At 39.4% G+C, this 25,887-nt stretch overlaps 1 protein-coding gene across 1 annotated transcript in view; it reads left to right on the forward strand.

Moving 5' to 3' along the window:
* Rps6ka5 (ribosomal protein S6 kinase A5) overlaps positions 1-25,887 on the forward strand; it is a 177,531-nt gene that overhangs the window by 37,034 nt on the left and 114,610 nt on the right. Inside the window, exon 2 of the mRNA XM_052185249.1 lies at positions 11,029-11,100. Within this exon, the coding sequence (XP_052041209.1) occupies positions 11,029-11,100 (72 nt within the window). The remainder of the gene's footprint in view (positions 1-11,028; positions 11,101-25,887) is intronic.

Below are 25,887 nucleotides of genomic sequence, written 5' to 3' on the forward strand. Positions count from 1 at the left end.
TGGTCAAGCACTATTCTGCATATTTCTTTAAGACTTGTGTGAGTAATACTTAAATTGTTAAGTTTCAAGTTAAGCGCGCTTACCTTCACCAAGGTAGGCATTCATTGCAGCATTTGATCATGAAATGAAAGTTTTATATTGAGCCAATCAAGTTCAAAAGGTAACGTTACATAGGCCTAAATTCCTATGTTTCTCATTCCAGTTAAACTGGTGTCTTTTCCCCTGCCTGTGCCTGCGATCTCATGGACAGTCCTTAATGATTAATTGACAGAGGAAAAATAGAAAATTTAAAGTGTTTCTGCATGATACTCAGGTACCACATCACAGAGGGCTTTTGTAGCTTTACCACTTGTTTCTGAGACATCCCTGAGGATCAGTAGTGAATGGATTTTAGGAGTTGGGGACTCTTGAGTAGTGTATATGGACGTTTACTTGGAAGGAACAATGATTATATATGGGTGATTGTACATTAACGTGTGGACTGAATAGCCATTAGTCTGGCTAGCTAGTTAGGTCTGATGGAATACCATCAGAAAGTGGAGACTGCAAAGTCTGATGCTGTTTGTGGTTAGGACTCTTTAAGTGAGAAAAGTCATGATGATATCTGTGTCATATATCGGTGCCTACCAAAGTTTTGAACTCAACAGAAAAGGATATTAATAATCAATGCAGTATATTTCAAGAGACCAATGAACAAAATGGCTATGGTAAAAGGAATGGAGATCATAAATGGGCTCAGCAGCATGGATTTTTACTCATGGAAGCCAATCTGGCTATGGGGATGGCAAGTATGCAGCCTGCGTACTGCAGAGACCAGCACTAGGACCTAATAGAGCAGCATTGCTCAGAGTGATCTAGTGGCAGTTTGACAGCACTGAAGTGTGTATATGGTGGAAAGGCAGGCTGTATTTGTTCTTACTGGATCCTAGTTTCATCTCCATTGTGTTGACAGTTAGCCACTTAAGGGAGAAAGGAGTTTGTTTTGGCTTACAGTTCAGAGTTACAGTCTATCATCAGAGCTACAGCGAGGGAAGTCAAATCAGGAACTTCAAACAGTTATCACATCTAGTCCAGAGCTGAGAGATGAAGGGCACATACAGGCTCACTGGCTTTCTTTTGCTCAGCTGGATTTCTTCATTTGTAAACAGTTTAGGACCCCAGCCTAGGGAATGCTCAAGCATCCTTCTGTGCTTGCTGACAGGAGTCTGTATGAGAGGCTCTGCCAGTGCATGACAAATACAGAGGGGAATGCTCTCAGCCAACCATTGGACTGAGCACAGGGTCCCCAATGGAGGAGCTAGAGAAGGGACCCAAAGAACTGAAGGGGTTCACAGCCCCATAGGAGGAACAACAATATGAACTACCCAGTTCCCCCAGAGCTCCCAGGTGCTAAACCACCAACCAAAGAGTACACATGGAAGGACCCATGGCTCCAGCCGCAGAGGATGGCCTTGTTGGACATCAAAGGAAAGAGAGGCCCTTGGTCCTGAGAAGGCTCAGTGCCCCAGTTTAGGGGAATACCAGGACAGGGAAGTGGGAGTGGGAGGATTGGTGAGCAGGAGGAGGGGGAATGGGTTAGGAGGTTTTCAAGGGCTGGGCAGTGGTGGTGCATGCCTTTAATCCCAGCGCTTGGGAGGCAGAGGCAGGTGGATTTCTGAGTTCGAGGACAGTCTTGTCTACAGAGTGAGTTCCAGGACAGCCAGGACTACACAGAGAAACCCTGTCTCGAAAAAACCAAAACAAAAAACAAACAAACAAATAAAAAACAAAAAAAAGAAAGGAAGGAAGAAAAAAAGAAAAGAAAAAAGCTCTGTAGACATGGCTCAAAGGGTAAGAGCACTAGCTGCTCCCCCCAGAGGTCCTGAGTTCAATTCCCAGTAAGCACATGGTGGCTCACAGCCATCTGTAATGAGATCTTGCCTGCTGGCATATATACAGGCTGACCGCTATATGTGTAATAAATAACTAAATAAGTAAACAAGGAAGTTTTCACAGGGGAAACCAGGAAAGGGGACAACATTTAGAATGTAAATAAAGAATATATCTAATAATAAAAAAAGAATCCTAAAAACAAAAAGAACCACCCTGAGCTAGGGTGTTTCAGTCTTCACTCATCTGTATCATCCTGGTGTTCTGACTTCAGCATTATTTCTCTTTATTGATGTTCTCTCTATTTGCTTAGATTCAGGTGGCAGCTAGTTTTGTAACTTTTTTGTGTGTTCATCTCTTTATTTTTGCCTTATAACTCCAGGTAATAACTCTAGTCCCCTCCTTACAACTTTGTTCAGATATCTGCACAGAACTTTAGTTTCTCATTTAGAACGAACACACCAGCCACTGGGGATGTTCTGCCATTACTGTACAGTCAGTACTGGAACTCCAGAACTTCCCTTTTTCCTTTAACACAGCTATTCACCAACAGTTCTTGTACTCACTCTGCTGTGGGGCCGTGTTCGTCTGTTTGGGCTATAACAGAATAGCTGGATTAGGCATTTGTAAACAATATAAATTTGTTCCTCACAGTTCAGGAAGTTCAAGATCAAAGCACTGGCAGAATAGTGTGCAGTAAGAGCTCTGCATCGTAGGTGGGTATCTATCTCTTCTTGCCGTGTCCTCACATAGGCTCTTTCAGGCTCCCGTGTAAGGAGTTACCTCACTCACGAGGGTGGAGCCCTCATCTTTTCTTGAAAGCACTATCACTTAGCGCCATCACATTTGGGATTAGATGTCCACATTCATTTTTTTGAAGGTACACAAATATTCAGCCCATAGCTGAAGTCAGTAGAGAAAAATGGCTGAGCAAGTATTTCTGAAGAAAGATATTAAGTCCTTTGGTTGTATGCCAAGGAGTGGTCTAGCTGGATTGTATTAGATGCTCTTTTAGCTTGTTTTGGTTTTTTGTTTTGTTTTGTTTTTAGGCTCTCCACACTGATTTTCTTGTGGCAGTACCCACCACAGGATTTCAATGAATCTTTGAAAGTCATGATCAGATGTTTGCTTTTTGTAGTCTCGGTATACAAGGCGGTTATTCAGTGGTTTTGTGTTTGAACTGAACATTACAATGATTCTTGGATTCGTTCTTTCTTTCTCATTCTAGTTTGTATTCAGGCCAGACTCTTACTCAAATATATACAGCTTATTTCAATAACCTTGCCATCTTTCAGCATTGAGGTTTTCTTTGCTTGTCGCTCCATAATATACTATTGCCAGAGTAACTTTTCTGAAGCATTATTTTTAGCATGTTAAAAGCTGTTAATTATGTACAGATTTAATTAAGACAATTAGTTGGACATTGTAGGTATTAAGTCAGCTAGTGCCCTTTTTATATTATAAAAGTTTTCCATATAATATAGTTAATGAAAACAGCCCTCCTCCTCATCTATTAGGGAAGTAATTACTCCCTCCTAGGTTCTTTATTCTGGCATCTTTCTCACCTATAATTCCCCAGCCAGTCCCCAACCTCTTTGTGGTACAAAGAGCTGCATCTAGGACCTTGACAAATAGTCTACCACTGAACTACCCTTTCAGACCAACCCTACACACTAGGAGTTTGTAAACTTTTCTACAATGAGTGGATGAGAGCTACATATCGACAATGACCTTTCTGATTAGGTCCATGTGATAATAATGCTTGACATGTTATAGAGTCCATTAGCCTGCTAATTTGTATTTCTCAGAGTCATGCAAATTTAATAAAGGATTAATTTGTTAACTAAGTCGGAGTTCTACTCATATAGCATAAAACACTTGAAATGGATTTAAAACATTTTTATTCTTATTTCTACTTGAATTTGAATTTTCAGAAGCACATTTAAAAAATTAAGCCTCTTCATAGTTTTAACGTAAGTGAATATAATCAGATGGATGTAATCAAATGGTTTTAGCACATCTGATTACATGTGTTTAGCAGAAACTATGGCAACAGAATGAAAAATGTGTTTTAAAGATTGTTTTTTCCACAAGAGTAGAGAATTCTGAGTTAAACATTTACAACTTAAGAAAAAGATTATGGGTGATAGGTATTATAAGTTATATTTGATAATTGAATTGTCTAGAAAATTGGATTAAGAAACTATTCATCAGTCACAGATTTGTGACTCAAATGTGCCATGAAGAATATGGTAAAAGTTAATGATATTCTTGAGGTATAGGGTTATGACATATTTTAAAGATCTGCTTAATTATTTTTAGTGTTTACATTTATTTTATTTATCTATATCGGTGTTGAGCATACCTGCATGTGTGCATGTGTACATGGGTGCCAAAGCCTGAGGAAAATAGAGAAGAATGTCAGATCTCTTGGAGCTGGAGTTAACAGATGGCTGTGTGCTCCTAACAAGGGTGCTGAGAACTAAACTTGAGTCATCATAAGAGCAGCACACGTTCTTAACTGCTGGCCCATCTCTCAAGCGGCAAGGTATACTTTAAACCTATTTAAAATTAGCGGTTTTTGTTAAGCAGTAATCCTGGATAATAAAAATTATTTAAATATAGGGTGAAAGTTTTTTTTAAATAAATGCATTCTAAATTACATCAGTTTTGATCTTAAAGCTACTAAGATTATAAAAAAATATTATAAAAAATAAAATAAAATAGCAAGTGCTGGTCAGATAGGGAGACATTGACCTTGTGCAGTATTGCTGGAAATTTAAAAGCTATGTAACAGCCTTGATGACAAATAATGTAGAAGCCAGGCAGTGGTGGCGCATGCCTTTAATCCCAGGAGGCAGAGGCAGGGGTGGATTTCTGAGTTTGAGGCCAGCCTGGTCTACAGAGTGAGTTCCAGGACAGCCAGGGCTATACAGAGGAAACCCTGTCTCGAAAAATCAAAAAAAAGAAAGAAAGAAAAATAATGTGTAAATCCCTAAAAATAATTAAAAACAGAATTACCAGCAGCACTTCCACTTTCCCTAGGATTTCTATCTATATAATATTTGGAATATTATAAATATTCACTCCATGTGAATAAAGACACATGGGGCAGCCAAAGTCATAGATACACAAAGTACAGCATTGTTGTCGGGGAAGTTGCTACGTATCCATCATAGGGCGTTCAGTGTCACAAGATGGAAGCGCCACAGGGGTGGTGGCTGCACAACGAAACAAGTGTGCTTAGTAACAGTGCCTGGCACACTTAAAATGGCTAAGAGAGTTAACTTTCTGATCCGTGGATGTTACTACAAGAAAGATTAAAAATATAGGCCAGTCATATTTTCCCAAACTGCATGTGGCTGTATTAGTATATATTTATCAAATACTGAGAGGGCCAAAAGAATCAAATGATGGTGTAAGGAACTAATTTTCTCTTCCCCTTTCTCTCACTTTAAGACAGGATTTTACTTTGTAGACCAGGAAAGTTTCAAATTGCAGTCCTGCCTCACCTCCTTAGTAGTTCTGGGGCTGTAGACACATAACACATCCTGCTTAGGAACTAATTCTTTTAAACCTATTATGTAAGAAAAGTTTTTTTTTCTTTATGACTTGTTAATAAATCAAACTGTTTTAAAAGTGAATCATTTTAGTGATTATTTGAGTTTTGACATTTAAAAAACATTTGATGTGTCTGTGAAGAGAGTAGTTAAATTCAATTTCAACAAGGATTACTGAACCAAAGAACATGCATTTTAAGAAAATAATGCTAATCAAGAAGTAAAGGATTTTCAGCATGTTTTAATGAAAAAGGTATGTAGTTAGACTTGTTTTGGGAAAGCATTGAAGTTGTTTACTCCTCTCTTTTTCTAAATAAATATTTAGATTAAGTTCAGTAATGTATTACTTTAAAAAAAAACCCTATAAATGCAGGGAGCTGTGTAGGAGTGGAGGCAGAAAGATTGTAAGAGGGGCTGCAAGACATAAGGACACAGTGCCTTCCAGTTGCAGTAAGACTGACACACATAGGAACACACAGAGATTGTGGCAGCATGCACAGAGACAACACAGGTTCAAGTCAGACATGGATTGGGGTGGGGAGTGTCTTGGAGGAGACAGTGGAGGGGAAACTGATCACAATGTATTTTAGGCATTTTTAATTGGAAAATTCTATTTATATATTTTTAGGTAGGGTCTCACTAAGTAGCCCCACCTAGTCTGGAATTCATTTTATAGACCAGGCTGGATTTGAACTCAAGAGATTCTTCTGCCTCTGATTCAGTTAATTAACAATAGAGACAAGCTTATAGGAGACCTTAGGAAAATCTAAAATAATTTACTTCAGCTTTCCCAGTTCTGAAAATCTGATTAAGCTCACACTCTGTGGACTAACTGGCTAGCTCCAGTTTATGTTTCTAAGTCTGGTGATGCACCTTTTTTTTTTTTAATTTGAGTTTCATAAGGTGGCGTTTGTGAGGGAAAGAGTTAACTCTTTTAGGGTTTAGGCTCAGGTTATGGTTTGGTGTCATTTTGCTGTTCTAACCAGAAATGCCTAAACTCTGACCTACCAGTCTGCTCTTTTAACCCTCGGGAGCCACAAAGGACCTGCCCATGCCCAGCAGCAATGGCTTCTGGGAATCAGAGTACTTATCCACCTTAGCAATAATTGTGTACTTCCATCATGTCAGCATAGAACTATTATATGAATTTTGCAGGAAGTTTAGGCTTACAACTCAAGTGAGGCTTTCTCCTTCCCAACCAGCTCTGTCTAGTCACGATCTCAGGGCCAGCATATCTAGGCATGTGGCTTATAGTGTTAGAATGGAGAGGAAATAGTGAACTCCAGTTTCCTTATTCAGACTTCTGTAATAAAAATACCATTGATTTACTAGTTGGGAATGGGAGCTCACACTACTCACAGTACCTGAGAGGCCCAAGCAGAGTGCCACTGTTGTGAAGCTAGCCTGAATTACATAATTTTAGGCTCACCTGAACAACAAAGTGAGTTTATCTAAAGTGACCTTATCTAAAATCAAAATACGTTCCCAAACAACAACAACAAGTTCAATAAATAGCCATGATCCCTTCTTGAGGCTGAAATGCCTAGGATCAGACATTGTCAGCTGTAATCCCTGGCGACTGATTTCTCATGTGGAAGAAGCAGAGCAAGAAAAGAAACATATTCGTTCCTGTCTCTTTTTACAAATTATTTTTTATTTAATTTTTGACAATTTTATAGATGTATGTAGTATATAGTGAACATATTCATCCTGTTATCCTCTTGTCAAACAAACAAACAAACAAACAAACAAACTGGTCAATACATAGCATCAGGACAACCACATCTGCTTTGTTAACTGCACTGAGGAAGAAGGAGAGCCATTTGTCTTCCCTAAGAAGTCAGGCCAGGCTGGATATTTGAGTCAAAACTCCTCAAATGGGACAGGTGAGATGGATTAACATGTAAAGGAGCTTCAGTGACTGAAAACCTGTTTGATCGTGGGACCCATGTGGTAAAAAGAGAGACCTAGTTACCAGAAGATAAGCTTTAATTGTCACAGATGTGCTACAACACATACACATAAGTCAGTAAATAATAAATGTAAAAAAAAAGAAGTCCCATGTAGCAGCCGGTCTTGTTGTTATTATTATTATATTATTTTTTTTTACAGTCCAGTAGTTGCCCTTTCCCAGTCTGCCCTCCCACAGTTCCTCATTCCATTCCTGTGCCCCCCCCCAAGAGGGTATGTCTCCCCACCCCCACCGGGCATCCCCATTCCCTAGGCCTCAAGTCTCTGGAGGGTTTGGTGCATCTTCTCCTACTGAGGCCAGAGAAGGAAGTCCTCTGCTGTATATGTGCCGAGGTGGTGGGTCTTGGACCAGCTTGTATATGCTGCCTGGTTGGTGGCTCAGTGTCGGAGAGATCTCAAGGGTACAGGTTAGTTGAGACTGCTGGTCTTTCTATGGGATAGCCTTCCTTTACAGCTTCTTCCAGCCTTTCCCTAATTCAACCACAGCCCTCTTCAGTCCAGTGGTTGGGTGTAAGTATCTCTGTCTTCAGTCAGCAGCTAATCTTTTCAACATAACTCTACCTGTTAACTGCCGTATGCCCCAATTCATGTATTGCAGACAATGTAATTTTTAGTTTTTTTTCAGAAGTTTGGACTTATACAGTCTTACTAACCCCTCTTACCTGTGGGGAGAACTAGGAAATGAATGTGCTGGAGGTATACTCTGAATAGGAGAAGGAACAAAGACTGTTGTCCTTTTAACAATTACAACCACAATAAAGTACCATCACCTTTGTAGTGGGAAAAAGGTCAGTGGGCAGTTGTAACTGCTCCAGCCTTGCTGGCTCTGGTGCCTTGGTCCTAGGCCTGAAGCTCGTCGTCTGAGCAACATGATTTGGATTTATTAAGCCTTGTGACTCTCTCAGAAATGTAGAAAACAGTTATGAGTTGGTAATGTTTATTTCACCTCTAAGGTGAAATAAAATCTGTAAATATTTTAAGTCTTATTCTAATAGTGTTAGTATTTTCATTTCGAAGTTGGAGATCTTGTTCTTGAGGCTAACAATGTAATTAAGAAAAAATACAGTTTATTTTTAGCGTTTCATGTTCAAAGGCTTTAACTGTACTGACAAAACAATAGCATAGAAGTGAGAACTGTTTAGACTCACATGTTTGAGTATGTCTTTGTTTCAGAATCTATGTAATTGTAATACAATATTACTGTTTGCTTTTTTTTTTTTTTTTTTTAAAAATCCTGTTTCCTGTCTTAGTTACTGTTCTATGTTATGAGGAGACACCATGACCAAGGCAACACTTATCAGAGAAAGCCTTTAACTGGGGCTGGCTTACAGTTTCAGATGGTGAGCTCCTCATCATGGCAGGCACGGGGCTGGAGCAGTAGCTGAGAGCTTTGCATCCTGATCCTCAGGGAGCAGGCTTGAGAGGGTGGGAGTGGGCTGCAGGCGCTAGGCCCAGTGTGGGCTTGGAACCTTAAAGCCCACAGAGGCAGTTTTCTCCAGTGCTTCCCAGCAAGGTCATGTTTCCTAATCCTTTCTAAACAGTTCATTAGCTGGGGGCTAATCAAATATATAGCCCTGCGGGGGCCGTTTTTATTCAAACTACCACATATCACAAACAGAAACCTTAGTCATGGTGAGCTGGGTGGACCCATTGATCTGCTTAAGACCTACTGGTCCCTTTAAAAATATTAAAATAATTAAAAACTTAATTTAAAATATGAATCTACTTAAACTTTGACAAAATATTGAAATTACTTGAAATCCCTGCCTCACACTTGTAGCTCTTAAATTTCTTACTTGAGCCAAATTTTCTTAAAGTTATTGATGTTATTTCTCCCTGAGTGAAATGAGCCAATTCAAGCCAGATTAGGTTACATTAGATGCAGGGCTATTGGGAAGCTGCTCTTGGGCAAGTTCACTGGGCCCAAGGACCCAGGCCAGGGAAGGGAAGAGAAAGGGTGTGTGCATGCTCAGAGAGAGAGGGGGGAGGAGGGAGAGAGGGAGAGAGGGACAAGAGGAGGAAGAAGAGGAGGAGGAGGAAGAGGAAGAGGAGAGAAAGAGAGCACTGGGAGACAAAATGTCTGGGAATCTCTTGGGGAAGGGCAGCCCCCAAGGCTTGGGGCAGGGTATGCCAGGGAGGGACTGAGGGATGCTGGGAGAACCTGGAGGCCAGGTCTACTTTGGTATGTAAAATATGCACCTCAGTCCCTTGTGCCGGGGTCTGAAACCAAACAGGTCTCACAGTTTATTTATAAACACTTGAGTTGTATACATTAAGTAGTGTACACATTTACTGTATAAAATTTGACTCATTCACTCCTCATTGCAACTCTCTGAGGTAGGTCTCATTCTATTTTCTGTTATTTTAGATAGTTTGAAAGATTTGAATGCTAAACATCCTTTATACTCACTGTCTGCACTCTGTATTTGTTAGATCTGGCTTATGACTTACCTGTTATTCAGCCTTCAGTCCACCTTACCTGTTTAATGCTTTCAGAGAAGATCGTAGGTACCAGTGTGCTGGAGGGGTAGTTTGTGGCTGTCGTTAATTGTTAACTGACACATGGGAAGTAACTTGTTGAAGGGTGCACAACATTTAGGTGGTAGATGTAGTAGCTGGATCAAACATTCTTGACAGCGTCTACAGAAAGCTAGTTCACATAATGTCCATAGGCATTATTATAAAGAGCACTTTGTTCAATATGTTTTAAGACTGCACTATCTCAGCCTTGAAGTACAAGATCTGTGAGGTCTGGTGGTAAAGAAGCCATTTAACTCTGCTAAAGCCAACCATTTTTCATTTTTTTTTCCACCAGAGTATCCCATTCCCTACTTTTCTCCAAACAGCCTTTTCTTATGTAATTGGGCAGGACTAGAACCCAGTGGAACACTACAGGAAATCTTCACTTTTAACACATCCTTCTTTTGCTTATTTAGGGAGAGAATATGTTTTGAAGAGTGTGTATATTTAAGTCACCCCTAGAATTCTAGAGTGGACAGGAGTCTTGCAGTTCTCTAGCCAGTACACTTGCTTCAGAAGGGGGACTGAGACAGAAGGGGGACTGAGACAGAGCTAATATACAGAGACATAGCTCGTGTATATTAGCTCATGCCCACATTCTTAGGGGCACAAATGGAACTAGGATGTAGTCCAGGATCCAACATGGTAGTTGCACACTTAGTATTTGTTGCATAAATAAATACTTGTCAGTCTATCCAGTTTTCACTACGAATCTGCCTGTTTAGACTCATGTTGATTTACCTGTGGTACAAATAATGCTTAGTCACTACAGTTTTAAGAAAAGCTTCGCCCCCATCCCCTTTTTGAGACAGTTTTTCTGTGTAGCCCTGTCTATCCTGGAACTTGATCTGTAGATCAGGCTAGCCTCACATTCAGAGATCCTTCTGTGTCCCTTCCACTCCCTATCCTCAGTGCTGAGATTAAATGCTTGCACCCCCCCCATGGTTTTATTAAAATTAAGATATAAAATCCAACCATACAGTGTAAGAAGTAATTACATAGAAAAAGCCCAGGTTAAGAAACAGAACTTTGCTGATACTCCCAAAGTGCCCAGTGTCTCCTCTTGTTGCCAACCCCTTTAATTTTCTTTCTTTTTTTTTCTCTTTAGCTAACTTAACAGGACATGCAGAGAAGGTGGGAATTGAAAATTTTGAGCTGCTGAAGGTCCTAGGAACTGGAGGTAAATCTCAGGTTTATTCCCCTTTAAGAACAACAAGTACTTACTCTTCTGTGACATAGGATGGTATCCTTCATATGGAAGCCACTGGCAGTTTTAGAAGCATGAGGAATCCATTAAGAGAACTAACGGATCGCTTTTGCCTGATACAGTCCCAGTGTGCGAAATGCCAGGGCAGCACTAACCAGTGTTCCAGGCCAACCTGAGCTATAAAGCAAGACCTTATCCCACAAACACACCAACAACAAAGAACACCTTCCTCCCCCCCCCCCCCCAGGACAGGGTTTCTCTGTGTAGCCCTGGCTGTCCTAGAACTCACTCTGTAGACTAGGCTGGCCTCGAACTCAGAAATCCTCCTGCCTCTGCCTCCCAAGTGCTGGTATTACAGGCGTGCGCCACCACGCCCGGCTAAAGAACACCTTTTTAATCTTATGTGTTGGGAATATAAATTAGTTTTTAGAAGCCATTAGCATATGTAGAGAGCTTATTATATGCCAGCACTTTATAAAGTGATTTATGTGGATTGATTTATTCAGTCTTCTTTTTAAGACTGTTGTAATTCAGGGCACATCATCGTGATAATGAACAAGTCAGAATTCTTCTTTCTCTTCATTAACCCAACACTTAAGAGTCTGGCTAATTGCAGCCTAGTTCTATTTATGTTCCATCGTCTATGTAAGATTGAAATGATCTGTATTCATTAACATTTTAGAAAGCTTTTCCAAGTCAGAAATTAAAAACAGTCATAGAGGAAAATGTACACTATACAATTATATAATAGAAACAATTATATTAATGCCTACTTGTACTTGCATGGAGAAAACTCTCTGGGATGTATCTTCAAACAGTAACATGATATGATACCTGGGTGATCTTGTATTTTGGGCTTTATTATTTCCCGTGTCTTTGAAAGTTCTTTGCCTCAACTTCTGTTGTTCAGAAGTCGGCTCGCTGGTCTTGCAGGCAGAGCATCGAGATCCTGCACTCAGAAGAGCCTGTATGCAGTGTAATGCTCCACTGTCACTCCTGTCCAGTTAATTCACAAGCTAGGCCACACATTTGCACTGGGCCCTGCCAGTCTTGTAGCTGCTTTTATCAGTGAGTACCTGTCCTGGCCCTGAATGCCCTGCGCTGTGGTTACCACAGCCAGGAGAGCCTGCTGTTCTCATTCTCCTCTATCAAGTCCAACTGAAGCAGTTCTGAACTCTTTTTCTGTCCTTAGCAGACTGTGGCCACTTCCATGGAAGGAAAAGCAAGGCCTTAGAGGACAGGCCATTTTTCTTTCCTATTAAAGTTTAACTTCACAGTTAGAGGAGCATCTTCCTTTTGAGAGTTTTCAGGTCTGATAGGAAGTTGCTACTACCAGCATTCCAGCAGAAGAGAAATCTGGGCTTCACCACCCTTGCCCAGCATCACAGATGTTTGTATTCACATGAACAAATTATCTTTAGGTAATTCAATAGAGTGCATTTGTGCCTTGGGTCCTGTCATACAAAGGTTTGTTTTATAGCCATCTGTAGTTATTTAGCACACAGTGTAGAACCACCTTTTATAAGTACCAATGAACAAGCATGATAGTGTACTCTTAGAGCTACGGCTATGATGCCAGCAAGGGTCTTAGTGTTAAATCAGATGCTCAACTTGGGCAGTTTCCAGTGTCCACTCACCTCTGGATCGTTTGTAGAAGTATATTTTTCAGGAACAAAATTAGTCCCACCTTACCTAATTCACAAGAAAGAATGCTTTTGAACTATCAAAGTAATGTTGGTTACTCCTACCTTTGTTTCCTGTTTCAAAGGTAGTACCTATCTATCTACTCAAAGTGGAAACAAGTCCAGAGCCATGGGGAATGGCTTCCTTAAAAATAGTGTTTGCAACAGTGTCAGAAGCTTTTCAGGTCAAGTTCTGCTCACAGAGTGTGGTGCATTTTCATAGTTTCTTTCTTTTAGGTGACAGCTTAATTGAGATACAATACATGCACCATGTAGTTTATCCATTTAAAATGCATTTAAAGTATACAGTGTATGCTTCTAGTGTGTTTAGAGCTGCGCAGCCATAGCCACAGTTTCAGAATTTTTTGATATAGCCTCAAGAAGAACCCTCAAGTCCTTTAGCTGTTACTTTGTAAGCTTACCATTCTCTGTCCCCGACAGCCACTAAGTTATTCTGGACATTTTCCATAAGTGGTTTCATATACTATGTGGATTTTGATGACTGGCTTATTTGGTACAGTTTAATGTTCTCTAGGTTAAAGTATGTTATAGCAGATAGCACCTCTTTCCCTTTATTACCAAGAAGTTCATTGTATGGCTATACCACGTTTTCCTCATCTGTTCCTCAGCTGATGACAGTATAGGTTAGCTATATTTGTCAGCTTGATAAAACCTATGACCCCATGGCACGAGAGTCGTAACAATGCATTATCTGCATTATGTTGGTGGTGGACATGTCTGTTGTCTTAAGTTAACTAATGTGGGAACACCAAGCCAAGTGTGTGTGGCACCGCTCCCTAGTAGAGGTTCCGGAACTGTTTTAAAAGTGGAGAAAGTGAAACGAGCAAGCAAAAGCAAGCACCCATCGCTCTCTGCTCTCAGCCGTGGGTGTGGAGGGACCGGCTGATGCTCATTCCCGCCTTGACTGCCCTGCAATGATAGACTGTGATTGTAAACTGAACCTAGCCCCCATTCCCTAGTGCTTTTTGTTAGGTATTTTATCGTAGCCGCGGGAGTGACACTAGGACAGTGACCATTGGAGTTGTTCTCATTTTTTTATCTGAGAACCGTAAACTTTCATGTCAGCCTAGGTTTCCGTTTCTTGGGTATATTCCTAGAAGAAAATTGCCAGTTTAAATAGCAACTGTGTATAAGTTCTTGAGGAGCTGCTAGACTGTTTCCCAAAATGTCTGCACCATTTATATTCTCGTGAACAGTATGTAAGGGTTCCAGGTTTTGCACATCCTTGTCAACATTTGTTATCTAATTTTTTATCATTCTATTACATGTAAGATCACTTAGGTTAATCTTCAAGGAAAAAAATCCATTAATAGTTTTGTTGTCTGGCTAAATAGATGATTAAATTATATTAGTGGATTTATTGTCCATTTTCAGATTTTTTATAAAAAGTCATGCATAATTTTAAATATTTTGCATAAAGATTATATAAATTCCTTGCTAGATTTTCTCCAGTTTTAAGTCATCTTTGATGTGATAGTGGTTTTGTTTGTTTACTGAAGGTTAGGCTTAACAATTCATATAACAGTTAGAACTCTTAGGCAAAAAAATATTACAAATATAAATTTCATTTTTTGTCCATATTGTTTGGAGAGTTTATAGCATCTTAGTGTTTGGAAGAGATTCTCAGCTAAAGCAGTTTTCCCACCAGAGCAATTGGGAACTGTACCATTGAGAGTAAAGGGAAGTTGGACATTGTCACAGGATATTCCTCACCTGGTACTTAGCCCAAGGTTCACTCATTTGACTCACAACCAAGGAGACACACAGGAAGCTTGTTGGAATGCTCAGATGTCTGTAGCCTCTGTCTATTCATGTGTAGTTTATGTTTACTGGCTCATTTGCTGCTCCCTGACCTGGGATGCTTGTGTTCTTGGCATCCCAGGAGAAACCCAGTGTGTGGCCTTCTTTAAATGGAAGGCACAGTCTGATGCTGGGGCAGCATAAGTTACAGGACTTCAGTACCCCTGGCACACCTTTTCCTACTTGTTGCTATTTTGGGAAAATGGGCTTTAGATAAATACCTTCCCATTCATCATTGCCTTTATTTTATTTGCAGAAAAACTAAGGTATTTCATAAGGAAATACCTTAGTGGTATATATACCTAAGGAAAACTAAGTGGAATCTACTATATAATACCTAATACAAAGATCTTAAATTTTTTTCTTAACTATCATTTTCTATCATCATCATCATCTGCTTTTTTTTTTAGCCTTTGCAGTCCTGGAACTTGCCATGTAGTCCTGGATGACCTTAAATAGATACTCATTTACTTCTTCTCTGAGAACTCAGTTGGAAATTTTAAAATACTTATATTAAAATACTGAAACCCCATTAATCTAACACTGCTATCTTTCTAACCTCTTTGTACTCATTAACTGTTACGTAATGAATACTCTAAGGTTGATAAGTTTTATAGAGCTTCATATGTTTAAAAAATAATAAAGTATATTTCCTTTTGGACAACATGAACATGAATGCTATTTGGTCTAAACCTAGTGTTATATCTTGATTATTTATCTTGGTCAACTCATCACTAGAAAACATCATTATTCCATAAAAGCTATCTCAGTCCCTATTCATCATTTTATTCATGCCTCTCTTATGGCTCTGATCAGTTATCTGGAACACATTAGGTAGAGGGAGGAAGGGTTTATTTTACTTAATAGTTTCCTGGTGAGAAGGCATAGTGGTGTCCATGGTAGCAGAAGACGAGGCAGGCAATTTGCTCACATCTCTGTGAGTCAGGAAACAGGGAGCAAGTGCTTTGCCAGATACTTAGATGAGACTATAATCCTCAGGGTCCATCCCCCAAGGGGCTCATGTCTTTCATCTATACCTCATCTTCTAATGGTCCCAAACCTTACAAAACATCTCATAATTTGGGGATCATATTATGATCAATAGGGAAATTGCATATTCAGACTGTAGTACAATCTAATCAGGCACCTTTAAATTAATTCCTAAGCCCTAACCTTCTGAGAGATTCAGGGATCAACCTTCAAAGCACACTAAGGAACATGCTACCTAGCACATTGGACAGTTAGAACAATGTCAGGAGAATGTCTTTTGTAAATGTTGAAGTTTTGTAAAACAATACAGTGAGAACTATTTTTCTTGCCTAATTTACAAGATAATTAATTCCTTATAACTTTTAGACTTACGGCAAACTGTATTATTTAAAGAATAAAATAGAGACTACTTCCCCATACTTGACTCAGAACACACTGCATTATAACTCACAGACACAGAAGTCTTAGGCTTCAGATAAATTTAATTAACCTCATCATTCATTAGCACTATTTCAAACAGAGCAACTAGCCAACAAGCAGCATCTACAAATAGTTCTGAGGAAAAATGCACTTATTCTTCAAGCAGTTACATGGCTATCTTAAAGATGAAGTATACATCACTATTTGGTAAAATTTCATAACAATCCTTTATGGTTTTTCAACCTTTTTCAGTAGGCAAAAGCTTTTAAAAAATGTTGGAATTTTCTAAGTACTGTTCATCTCTGGTTAGTTAAAAGTTGGAAACCATCAGCAGTTAAAAATATGATTGAGGCCAGCAAGATGGCTTGGTGGATAAAGGTACATACTGCCGAGACTGACCACCTGAATATACATGTGGGAAGAGAGCTGACTCCTGCAAGTTGTCTTCTGACCTTCATGTGTGCAATACACACATGCACTATGTTTGACAGCCACCTCTCAACTCCTAATCCTTGACACTCAAAAAAATCTGTGCATGGTAGTGCGAGTCAAGGTTCTAAAGTGGTCTTACTCCACCAAATTGTGGCAGTGCCAGCAAAATTTCTTTTCTAAACTTTTTTTTCTAAACTTCTCTTTTTTCTAAACTTCCCTTAGCCTTTGATGCAGATGACCATTTTGTAATTCACCTTGACCATACCAAGATGGATGCAATGCAGGATCGCCAAGTGGCCAGCTAAGCAGTCTCCTAGGAGTGTAGCCAGACTCAGTAAAGAGTGCTTAGGCCACAGCAGCCATCCCCCCCTCAGAAATTCACTTCAGGGTAATTTTTCATGCCTTGCACATACAGATTTTGTTACTTGCATATAAAGTAAATACTGGAGGAATGAATGAGTTTACTTATTTAATATTGTAGGACTTCTGTAGTGATCTTGAATATTTGAAAGTAGAATACTTTATATTTTGGAAGTTATGTTCTAGAAAAGAATTTACATATTTTTCCATAGAAAAGATGTAGAAATGTCAGAATTTGTTACACTCTTTAGTAAAAGCAAAAGTTAGCAGCATAGCCTATAGAACCTGTTTACATACCTTAACCTCTACTCTCATCAGTTCAACTGCCGTCCATTTCAATAGATGTGTATCATTTACCTCAAAAAGAAAATTACAGGAAAACCTTCATACTGAGGTCATGTTCTATTTTAGCTATGGATAAAGCCACATGACACTTAAATCAGTGGTAATAGATGACTTCTGACATCTACTGAACTTTAGAAAAACATTCTATGAAGATGAAATATTAGTTTTCATATCACATTCTATAGCACATAACAAGACTTATAAGATTAATTCCATTTCTTGATCTGGCCTTTTTATATATGGCAGAATGTTCTAGTTACAGAAGTAGAAATGAAGAGATACTTTATTTTATCTTTTGGGTTAGATGACAGCTAAGATGTTCTGAAAACCCCTTTATTAAATCCCCAAAGTGCTAGATAAAATATATTTTAAAAACTAGGTCTGCCACTGACTGCATAGGTTAACTGAAAAAAATAAGGAAAATCCTTAGATTCAAAAGAGTAAATGGGAGCAAGAATGTAAGGAACTAAATAAGCTCCCTGAAGACGGAAGTTTTGCTGGGAAGTCTACAGTAAAGTAAGCTAGATTTTAAATTTACAATCCGCATGCTTGGTATGGTAGATTGTATCTAAGGCATGAGAGAGATACTGACAGCTACTGCTCATTAAAGAAAAGGAATCAGCCAGCAGAAGGATGGAAAAAAATTTTTCTGGTCAACATTGGCTCAAGAAATACAAGTCTTCAGAGCATGCTCAGCTAGAAGCAGTCTCAACAATATATGCTATGTAATAAACATATATTAAGGTCAAACAAGAATCTAACTTATACTAGTATTTTATAGAAAAAAAAACATTAATCCTCTCAGGAGGAATACACTCTTCCCACATCCCTTTCTGTGTAATAGAGTGTATGTGTATCTGTCTGGGTATGTGCACAGGTGTGTGCTCGTGTGTGGAGGCCATTAGTTGCCATCAGATATCGTCTCAATCATTCTCACCTTCTCTTTCCTTTCCTTTCTTTCTAAAACAACCTTTTGCTAAGCCTAGAACTCAGCAATTTAAGTAGGCTCTCTCCCTGATGAGCCTGCCTCTTCCCCCAGCACTGAGGATGTAGACCAACACTGCACCCAGATTTTACATGTTCTTTGGGGATTTGTGCTTAGGCTTCCTGTTTACAGGCACTCTACAGACTGATCCACCTTTCAAGCCTTTACATAGATATTAAAAGACGTTCTAGAGAAAGTTATGCAGGTAAAGACTGTACTACAAACATTGCAGACAACCAGGAACAAGGTAGTAGGTTTGAGAGAATGAAAATAGCAAAGCAATATAGATACAGATTATTTATTTTATATTTGAAATATGATGTAAATGCTTATGGTTGTTTTAGTAACTCATTTCAGTTGGAAAATATACATACTTATGGGGTAGAATATAATGTTTCCATTTATTTATACATTGTATAGAGATTTACTGAAGATAATTGTCTAACATGTTTATTACTTCACTAACTTTTTTGTAGTAAAGATATGAAAAACATCTAGTAGCAATATTGAGATAGACAGTACATTATTATCTTTAACTGTGGCTACTATGTGATACAGTAGTATAGTGCTAAAGCTTATTTTTTACACAGGGTATGGTGGTTTATAGTTTTAATTCCAACACTTCAGAAGCAGAGTCAGGCAGATCTCTGGATTCAAGGCTAGTCTGGCTTACATAATTAATTCCAGGACAGCCAGGGCTACATAGATTGGGCCCTGTCTCAAAAGACAAACAACAAACAAAAAAAAATCAACCAGAACAAAAGTTATTCTTTCAGTTGACGTCAACCAGAACAAAAGTTATTCTTTCAGTTGACGTGGAGCTTCATCTTTTGTCAACATCTCAGAGGGTTTGATCTTACTGTTGAGGACAAATGTAGGGTTAGAGAGATGGCTCAGCAGTTCTTGTTACTCTTACAGAGGACCGAGGTTTAGTTCCCAGCATCCCGTATGGTGGTTTACCACCACCCGTAGTTGCAGTTCAGAATCAGACATGCCCTCTTCTGATTTCCTTGGGCACAAGGCACACACATGGTACACACATACATATGTACATGCAGGCAGAATACTCATAAATAAGTCTTTAAAAACATGAAACATCCTTTCTGGGTTTGGCACATGCCTGTAATCCTGGCACTTGGGAAATGGGAAGAGGAAAATTATGATTTTAGGGTTAGTTTAGGATATCTCAAAAAAGAGAAAATAAGAAAGAATGAGCCAATAAACAAGACATGTTAAGAAAACTACTGTGCAGATTTTCATTCTCCCACCCCCAGCCCCTGGAATGACCATGGGGCTGGAGAGATGGCCCAGTGGTTAAGAGTGCTTACTGTTCTTTCAATGTTCAGGTATCCCCCGGCTGTCTACACTTCCAGCTCCAGGAGATTTATACCCTCTTCTGGACTCTGTTTTGTTTTTTTCAAGACTGGGTTTCTCTGTGTAGCCCTGGCTGTCCTGGAACTCACTTGTAGACCAGTCTGGCCTCGAACTCAGAAATCCGCCTGCCTCTGCCTCCCAAGTGCTGGGATTAAAGGCTTGTGCCACCACCGCCAGGCTCCTCTTCTGGACTCTTATGTGCACATGTATACACACACACACACACACACACACACACTCAAATACAAATTTAAAATAATTTTTCTAAAGGTCTACTTAAGGTATAGACCATCAGAATGCTATTTACTTAACCAATGCTACTGGTTAAGTAGAAAAAATAATTATAAAAACTGTAGATTTTTAACTTGAAGATGAAAGAAAGGTAAAGAGAATTAATGAATTGGAAGATAGATTTGAGAAAAAGATGCAGAATATATAATGGGGAAATGAACATATGTAAGAAGTGAGGCCAAAGCAAAGAAGATGTAACAGTTGCCTACAAGAGTCATAGAAGAGATAACAGAATGAGGAGAGACTTGTTCAAAGAGATGACAGCTGAGTATTTTGAAGTTTCATTAAACATGAATTCTGAGATTAGGAAACACAGAAAATCCTCAGCAAACAAGTAAAAAGTTCTTCTGTAAATAAATGAAGGAAGCCAGTTGAACATAAGGGCATAGAGATGACCCAAAAGCAGCAGGGAGATACTTTTTGAAAATAATGAACAGTTACTATTTTTCTTTTTAATTTTTTTCATATATTACAGCTTCTCCTCTCCCCCATTTTCTTCTCCCCCCACCTCCACTCTCCCAGAACCACATCCCCTCTGCTTCCCCTTAGAAAAGAGCAGACCTCCCAGGGCCATCAACCAAACATGGCATAAGGAGCTCTGATAAGGCCAGGCACATCCCATCGTGTCACTGCTGGACGAGGCAGCCCAGTTAGCTGGAAATGTAGGCTAGGAGGCCAGAGCCAGCCAGCTTCCATTCCCACTGTTAGGATGCCTACAAGAACACTGGGCTGATTTGCCCTAACATAGATGCAGAGAACCTGGCTTAGACTCCTACCAGCTTCCTGATCTCTACTGGCCCCATGAGTCCCAGTCAGTTGATTGTGTGGGCCATAATTAGTTGAACGTAACTGTAATTGCTATCTTCAACAGCAGCCGTAGAAAGATCTTTGCAGATCATAGAGTGAAATGGCTGTTCATCCAGAATTGTATCTCTAGCTAAACAGTTTTTCCAGATATTTGGACAAAATAGATTTATATATGTATGTACGTGTTTGAGAGTGTGTGAGCATGTGTGTGAGCATATAGGAATATGTGTGTTGTACATATGGAAGCCAGAGCACAGCCCTGCCTGTAGTTCCTCACTGAGCTGTGACGTAGGCTCTCTCCCTGGTGTGGGACTCACTAACGAAGCCAGCCCCAGGAATCCTCCTGTCTCTGCCTTCCCAGCACAAATGCGTCAAGTGTAACCAGGCTTTGCTTTTTATGTAAGTTCTGTGGATCGAATTCCGATCCTCATGCTCGTGACCTCGGTGGATACTCTACACTGAGCTATCTTCCCAGTCCCAGTAGACATTTTAAACGCTGAATATGTTTATACCAATAGTTCCTCTTGAAAACTTTGTAAAGGATGAGCTATTAGGGGTAAGAAAAATTATGCCAGGAGAGTTTTTGAGATACAAAAAGGATTAAGGGGAAATAAAATATAAACAGTATTACTTATGTAAGACCATAATGTCTCATTTATGTAATTAAATAAAGACAGCTGGAATACTGGACAATTACGATTTCGGAGGTGACAGGAACTCATTTTCTGAGGTACATGCTATAAAGTGCATGTGAATCTTAAGTGTATAAATTATCAAATTGCTGGGTGTGGTACGGCATGCCCTTAATCTTAGCACTCTGGTGGCAGAGGCACTTGGATCTCTGGGTGTGAGACCAGCCTGGTCTACATATCCTGTACCAAGACAGTAGAGAGACCCTGTCTTAATCAAATTACCAAACTTACATCAAAACTGAGACTAGAAAATCTTCATGGTCCTATAACCATTAAAGTGGTCAGTAAGTTTCCTAGTGGGAAGCTGCTTGGTACAGTTTTAAAAACAAGTTGTTATCAGATCTTAAAGATAATCCAGTTTTATGAACTCAGAATAGAAAGAAGTTCTTTTCTCCCACTCATTTTCTCAGGATACTAATACCTTGATTCCCAGAGCATGCCAGGGGAGTGTAAGGAGGGGAGGTTTCACATGTGACAGTCTGTCTAGTGGCTACAGAACCAAACCCCGGGGTTCTTTCAGCACATCTGATCCTTGACTACTGTCCCCTGCCTCTGGGTGTTTGCTTACAGGCCTGGAAGGCAGCTCTCAGGGCGAGGAATTGTGTCACTGTCACGCTGAACTTGTCCACCCATCTCCATTTCTTGTTCCCCTCACTGCCTTAATGGGTCTATTGTTAGCCGCAGGTGCTGCTGTTCTCTCCTTCTGTGACAGTGCAGCTCTTAAGAAAGATGGGGTAACTAAGAACTGTCATTGTAGACATTTCTGAATTTAAAATCAAAGTTTTGATGACTAAATGGAGTAGGTGGACACTTTCGTTATGAATATAATAAAATCAATTTTTATTCAAAATTTCACCACTAATCTTTCGGTTTTATTACCTTTTTTAAAAGATTTTTTTTCCAACAGCACTTAGAATAATAGAAAAACTTCATCATATGTCTTTGTGTGTCACATAAGGTTTTTCTTAGGAAGTAAAACTTAAAACTCTTTTCTGATAAATTAATTTATATATTCTGAACTAGAAAAATTTGTTCATCAGATAGTTTAAATGTGGCATTGCTGAATGTTTGAACAATCAGAGGTTCTGCTATTTTGTTCTTTTACTGCTGATTGAACCTAGGGCCCTGTGCCTGGGAGGCAGGCGCTACACCCCTGAGCTACACCACCAGCACTCTTTTAACTTTCTGCTTTGAGGTAAGAGCTCTCTAAATTACACAGGGTGGCCTTGAAATCAGTCTCTAGTCTAAGGTGACCTTGAACTTGGGATCCTACTTGTATTTGTGTTACAGGCCTGCTCTGTAAAACCAGCCCAAGTTCTATTGTTTCATTTTTTTAAATCTTATATTTAAATTCATGTAATATTCTTTTGTTGTTGTTGTCATTTTGTTTGTTTGAGACAGGGTTTCTCTGTGTAGCCCTGGCTGTCCTGGAACTCACCCTGTAGACCAGACTGGCCTCAACTCAGAAATCTGCCTGCCTCTGCCTCCCAAGTGCTGGGATTAAATGCATGTGCCACCACTGCCCGGCTCATGTGACTTTCTTAACTCTTTCCTTGGAGGTTAATTTATTTCTTTTTGAGATTTCTTTAGTCTGTGACTAGTTACTTTCACAATCTTGAAACTTTGAAATAAAGTAGACTCTTCTCTGTTTTCTTCTCCTTTTAGTTTCTCCTGCAGTCTGAAACAGGGCATTTAGGCTGTGTGTACGGTATGGTGCTGGAGTACCTAACATTTCTCAGAGGTTAGACAGGGAGTCAGAAAGCCATAGTGAAATCATGTCCTCAGTTGGAAAAATAAAATATTTTGACTTCCCATGTAAGGAGAGATTATTAGTTCTTTCACATAATTGCTTAGTTTGTTAGCATTTTTACAAAGTAGTATTTCTAATAAAATCCAACTGTGGACAATATTTTATAAATGAAGTACTTGTAAGTTGAAAATTCTATTAGCATTTTAAAACATTGATTTGAATGTTGCCTTAAGAATAACATTTAAAATGAAAGAATTCATTATTTATCTTTTTTCCTAACTATTCAACAATTGGAGTCCTGAAGTACAATGGAATCTCAAACAGTGTATTGTGGACTAGCAGATACATTCTAAGATATACATACATACAACTGCTAAAATGCTCAGATAGCCTGATGTATTCAGCTCCCAGGTTTTCTGGCTCCAGGAAGTATTATTATTATTATTATTATTATTATTGCCAAGTATTGACTTGTGAACCCTAGAGGGATTCAGAAACAGGCACCTACAGCCACCACAGCACTTGGGGTCAAGTTGCTCCTTAACAGTCCATTGTCCATAGCAAGTGAGACTTATCATTCTAAAGTACAAATTAGATCATACTACTTTTCTACCTGAAAATTTTCAGTCCACTTCTCTTACTTGTTAGATTCATTCATTCATTCATTCATTGGCATTAATTGCTTGGGATGCTGGGAATAGAGTAGTTGTTTTTTTTAAAAAATACATTATAGTTAAAGCTCACAATGTAGTGAAACAGACCTTCTTGTAATAATATGACTAATGAAATGAGGCTAAGTGTGGAAGTCTAGACTTTATCCACAGTAGTGTCTAATGAGTAGGACCATTTCTTCCCATCCTCTTCACTGGGGCTCTCCTTAAAAATTTTCATTTTTCCTTACATGGATGATATCAATTAACCACCAACAGATTTTACCAGTTGTACTGTGGAAGTAATGATATATGCAGTAGAGACTCTTTGGGTTGCTTACCCTAAATCCTGTGAGCCACCTAAATAATGTACTCTGTGATATGCCTCTCAGGGGATGGCCTTACCAGGCTCCTGTCACCAAGAGGGAAGCAGGCTTTCAGTGCCCTTGTTAATAGCTGGCTGAAGGCTACTTGGATGGAGGTGAGATGGAAATAGAAAATGGAGCATGTAGATAGAACACGGGTGTCTTATTAGAAAGCAAGGCAGCTGCTGCACCAAGCTAAGGAACTTGGGACTCATGGCTCACATCTGCTTTCTTGGCAAATGTTCATCAGCGATAGCAGTTAAGATATCTTGATTATTAAGAATATGTGAACATTATTAATGAATTTGCCAGTTTTGATTTCTTCTCATTGGAAGCTTTTCTTCTAATAAGATCCTTTGGGAATCAAATACATGGATATTTTTTCAAGCCTAAATTTGGAAAAACTTATCCATGGAATTGATTCCCAAAGGATCTTATTAAAACTCAGAGTAAAACATGTTGCTTTCTTTTTTTTCCCGATTTCCCTCTCTCTCTCTCTCTCTCTCTCTCTCTCTCTCTCTCTCTCGTCTCTCTCTCTCTCTCTCTCTCTCTCTCTCTCTCTCTCTCTCTCTCTCTCTCTCTCTCTCTCTCTCTCCCCACCCCAATTGGACAAAGACTCTTTGCATTTTCAAGTTATTTGGAACCAACTATAAGAAATAGCACCTTTGTGGCTTCACCCGCTGGAGAAAATGTGACAGCTTCCCCTAGCAATCATTAGCTGCTTTCAGAGCGGGAGCATGGGGGCCTCATGAGCTCCTCCCTGTCTCTATGGAAAGATGTTGATGGGTCCAGTCTTGTTCAGATAATCACATCTGCTATGAGTCCAATAGTGTGAAAACCATGTGATACCAGGAAGTCTGCATTCCACGGTATTCCTTCTGGCGCTTCTATTCTTTCTGTTCCCTCTTACATAATGCCCTAAGTTTAAAGAAGGTAATATCAATGTTTGTTTATAGCCGAGCATTCTGCAGTCACTTTTTCAGTATATTGACCAATTAATGGTCCCTTCAGTATTTACCAAGCACCATAAAAAAAACTTCTCTGACCAATGCTGAAAATAGCACTAAACTTGGTCATAAACATAAATATTTAGAAGTCACTTTGATGTCCATTTAGCAAAGCAGTACATAGCAGGAGCTTCTGTACTAGGGCCTGTGACCTCTCCAGCTATGGGGCTTTTGATCACGTTTGTAATACCAGCCCGTGTGTAGTAGGCCTCAAATTCAGTCAGAAAATGGATACCCCTATAACTGACTTGGTGCTGTTCTTTCAGGCGAATAGTGTTAGCATGCAAGGCCCATAGCTAAATAATCCTGTTGATGATAACCTCCACCCCCAGCCACAAGAATAGTCCTTTCTGGCAGCAACATAGTTGGACACCAGGAAAGACACTTCCAGCCTAGTTCCAGCTTGATTTCTTTCTGTCTTATGACTGAAGCATGCAGTATCTTTAGCAGAGAGTCTTAGCATCTAGTTATGATAGCCATCAAACAGTAGTGGCAATACCCTGTGTTGTTTGGGGTACTTGAGGGAACTTTCAAGTATTTTGGTGTGACCTATCTATATAACAAGAGATAGGTACATTTTTATATGTTGAAACTCGGTATTATTTTGGCATTATGTATATAATACACAGAGATACACAGAGTTTTTTCACTAACAATTAACACTGGGTTTTATCTGCCAGGTCCTCTGCTATGTAACTTAATTCCTAGACTCCATAATATGGGAGTTGTTTCTTATCCAAATGAAAGCTAGGCAACTCATGCCAATCCATTTTCTGAGATCTTCGATTT

This window comes from Apodemus sylvaticus, chromosome 6 (assembly GCF_947179515.1).
Source record: "Apodemus sylvaticus chromosome 6, mApoSyl1.1, whole genome shotgun sequence".
NCBI classification, from domain to species: domain Eukaryota; kingdom Metazoa; phylum Chordata; class Mammalia; order Rodentia; family Muridae; genus Apodemus; species Apodemus sylvaticus.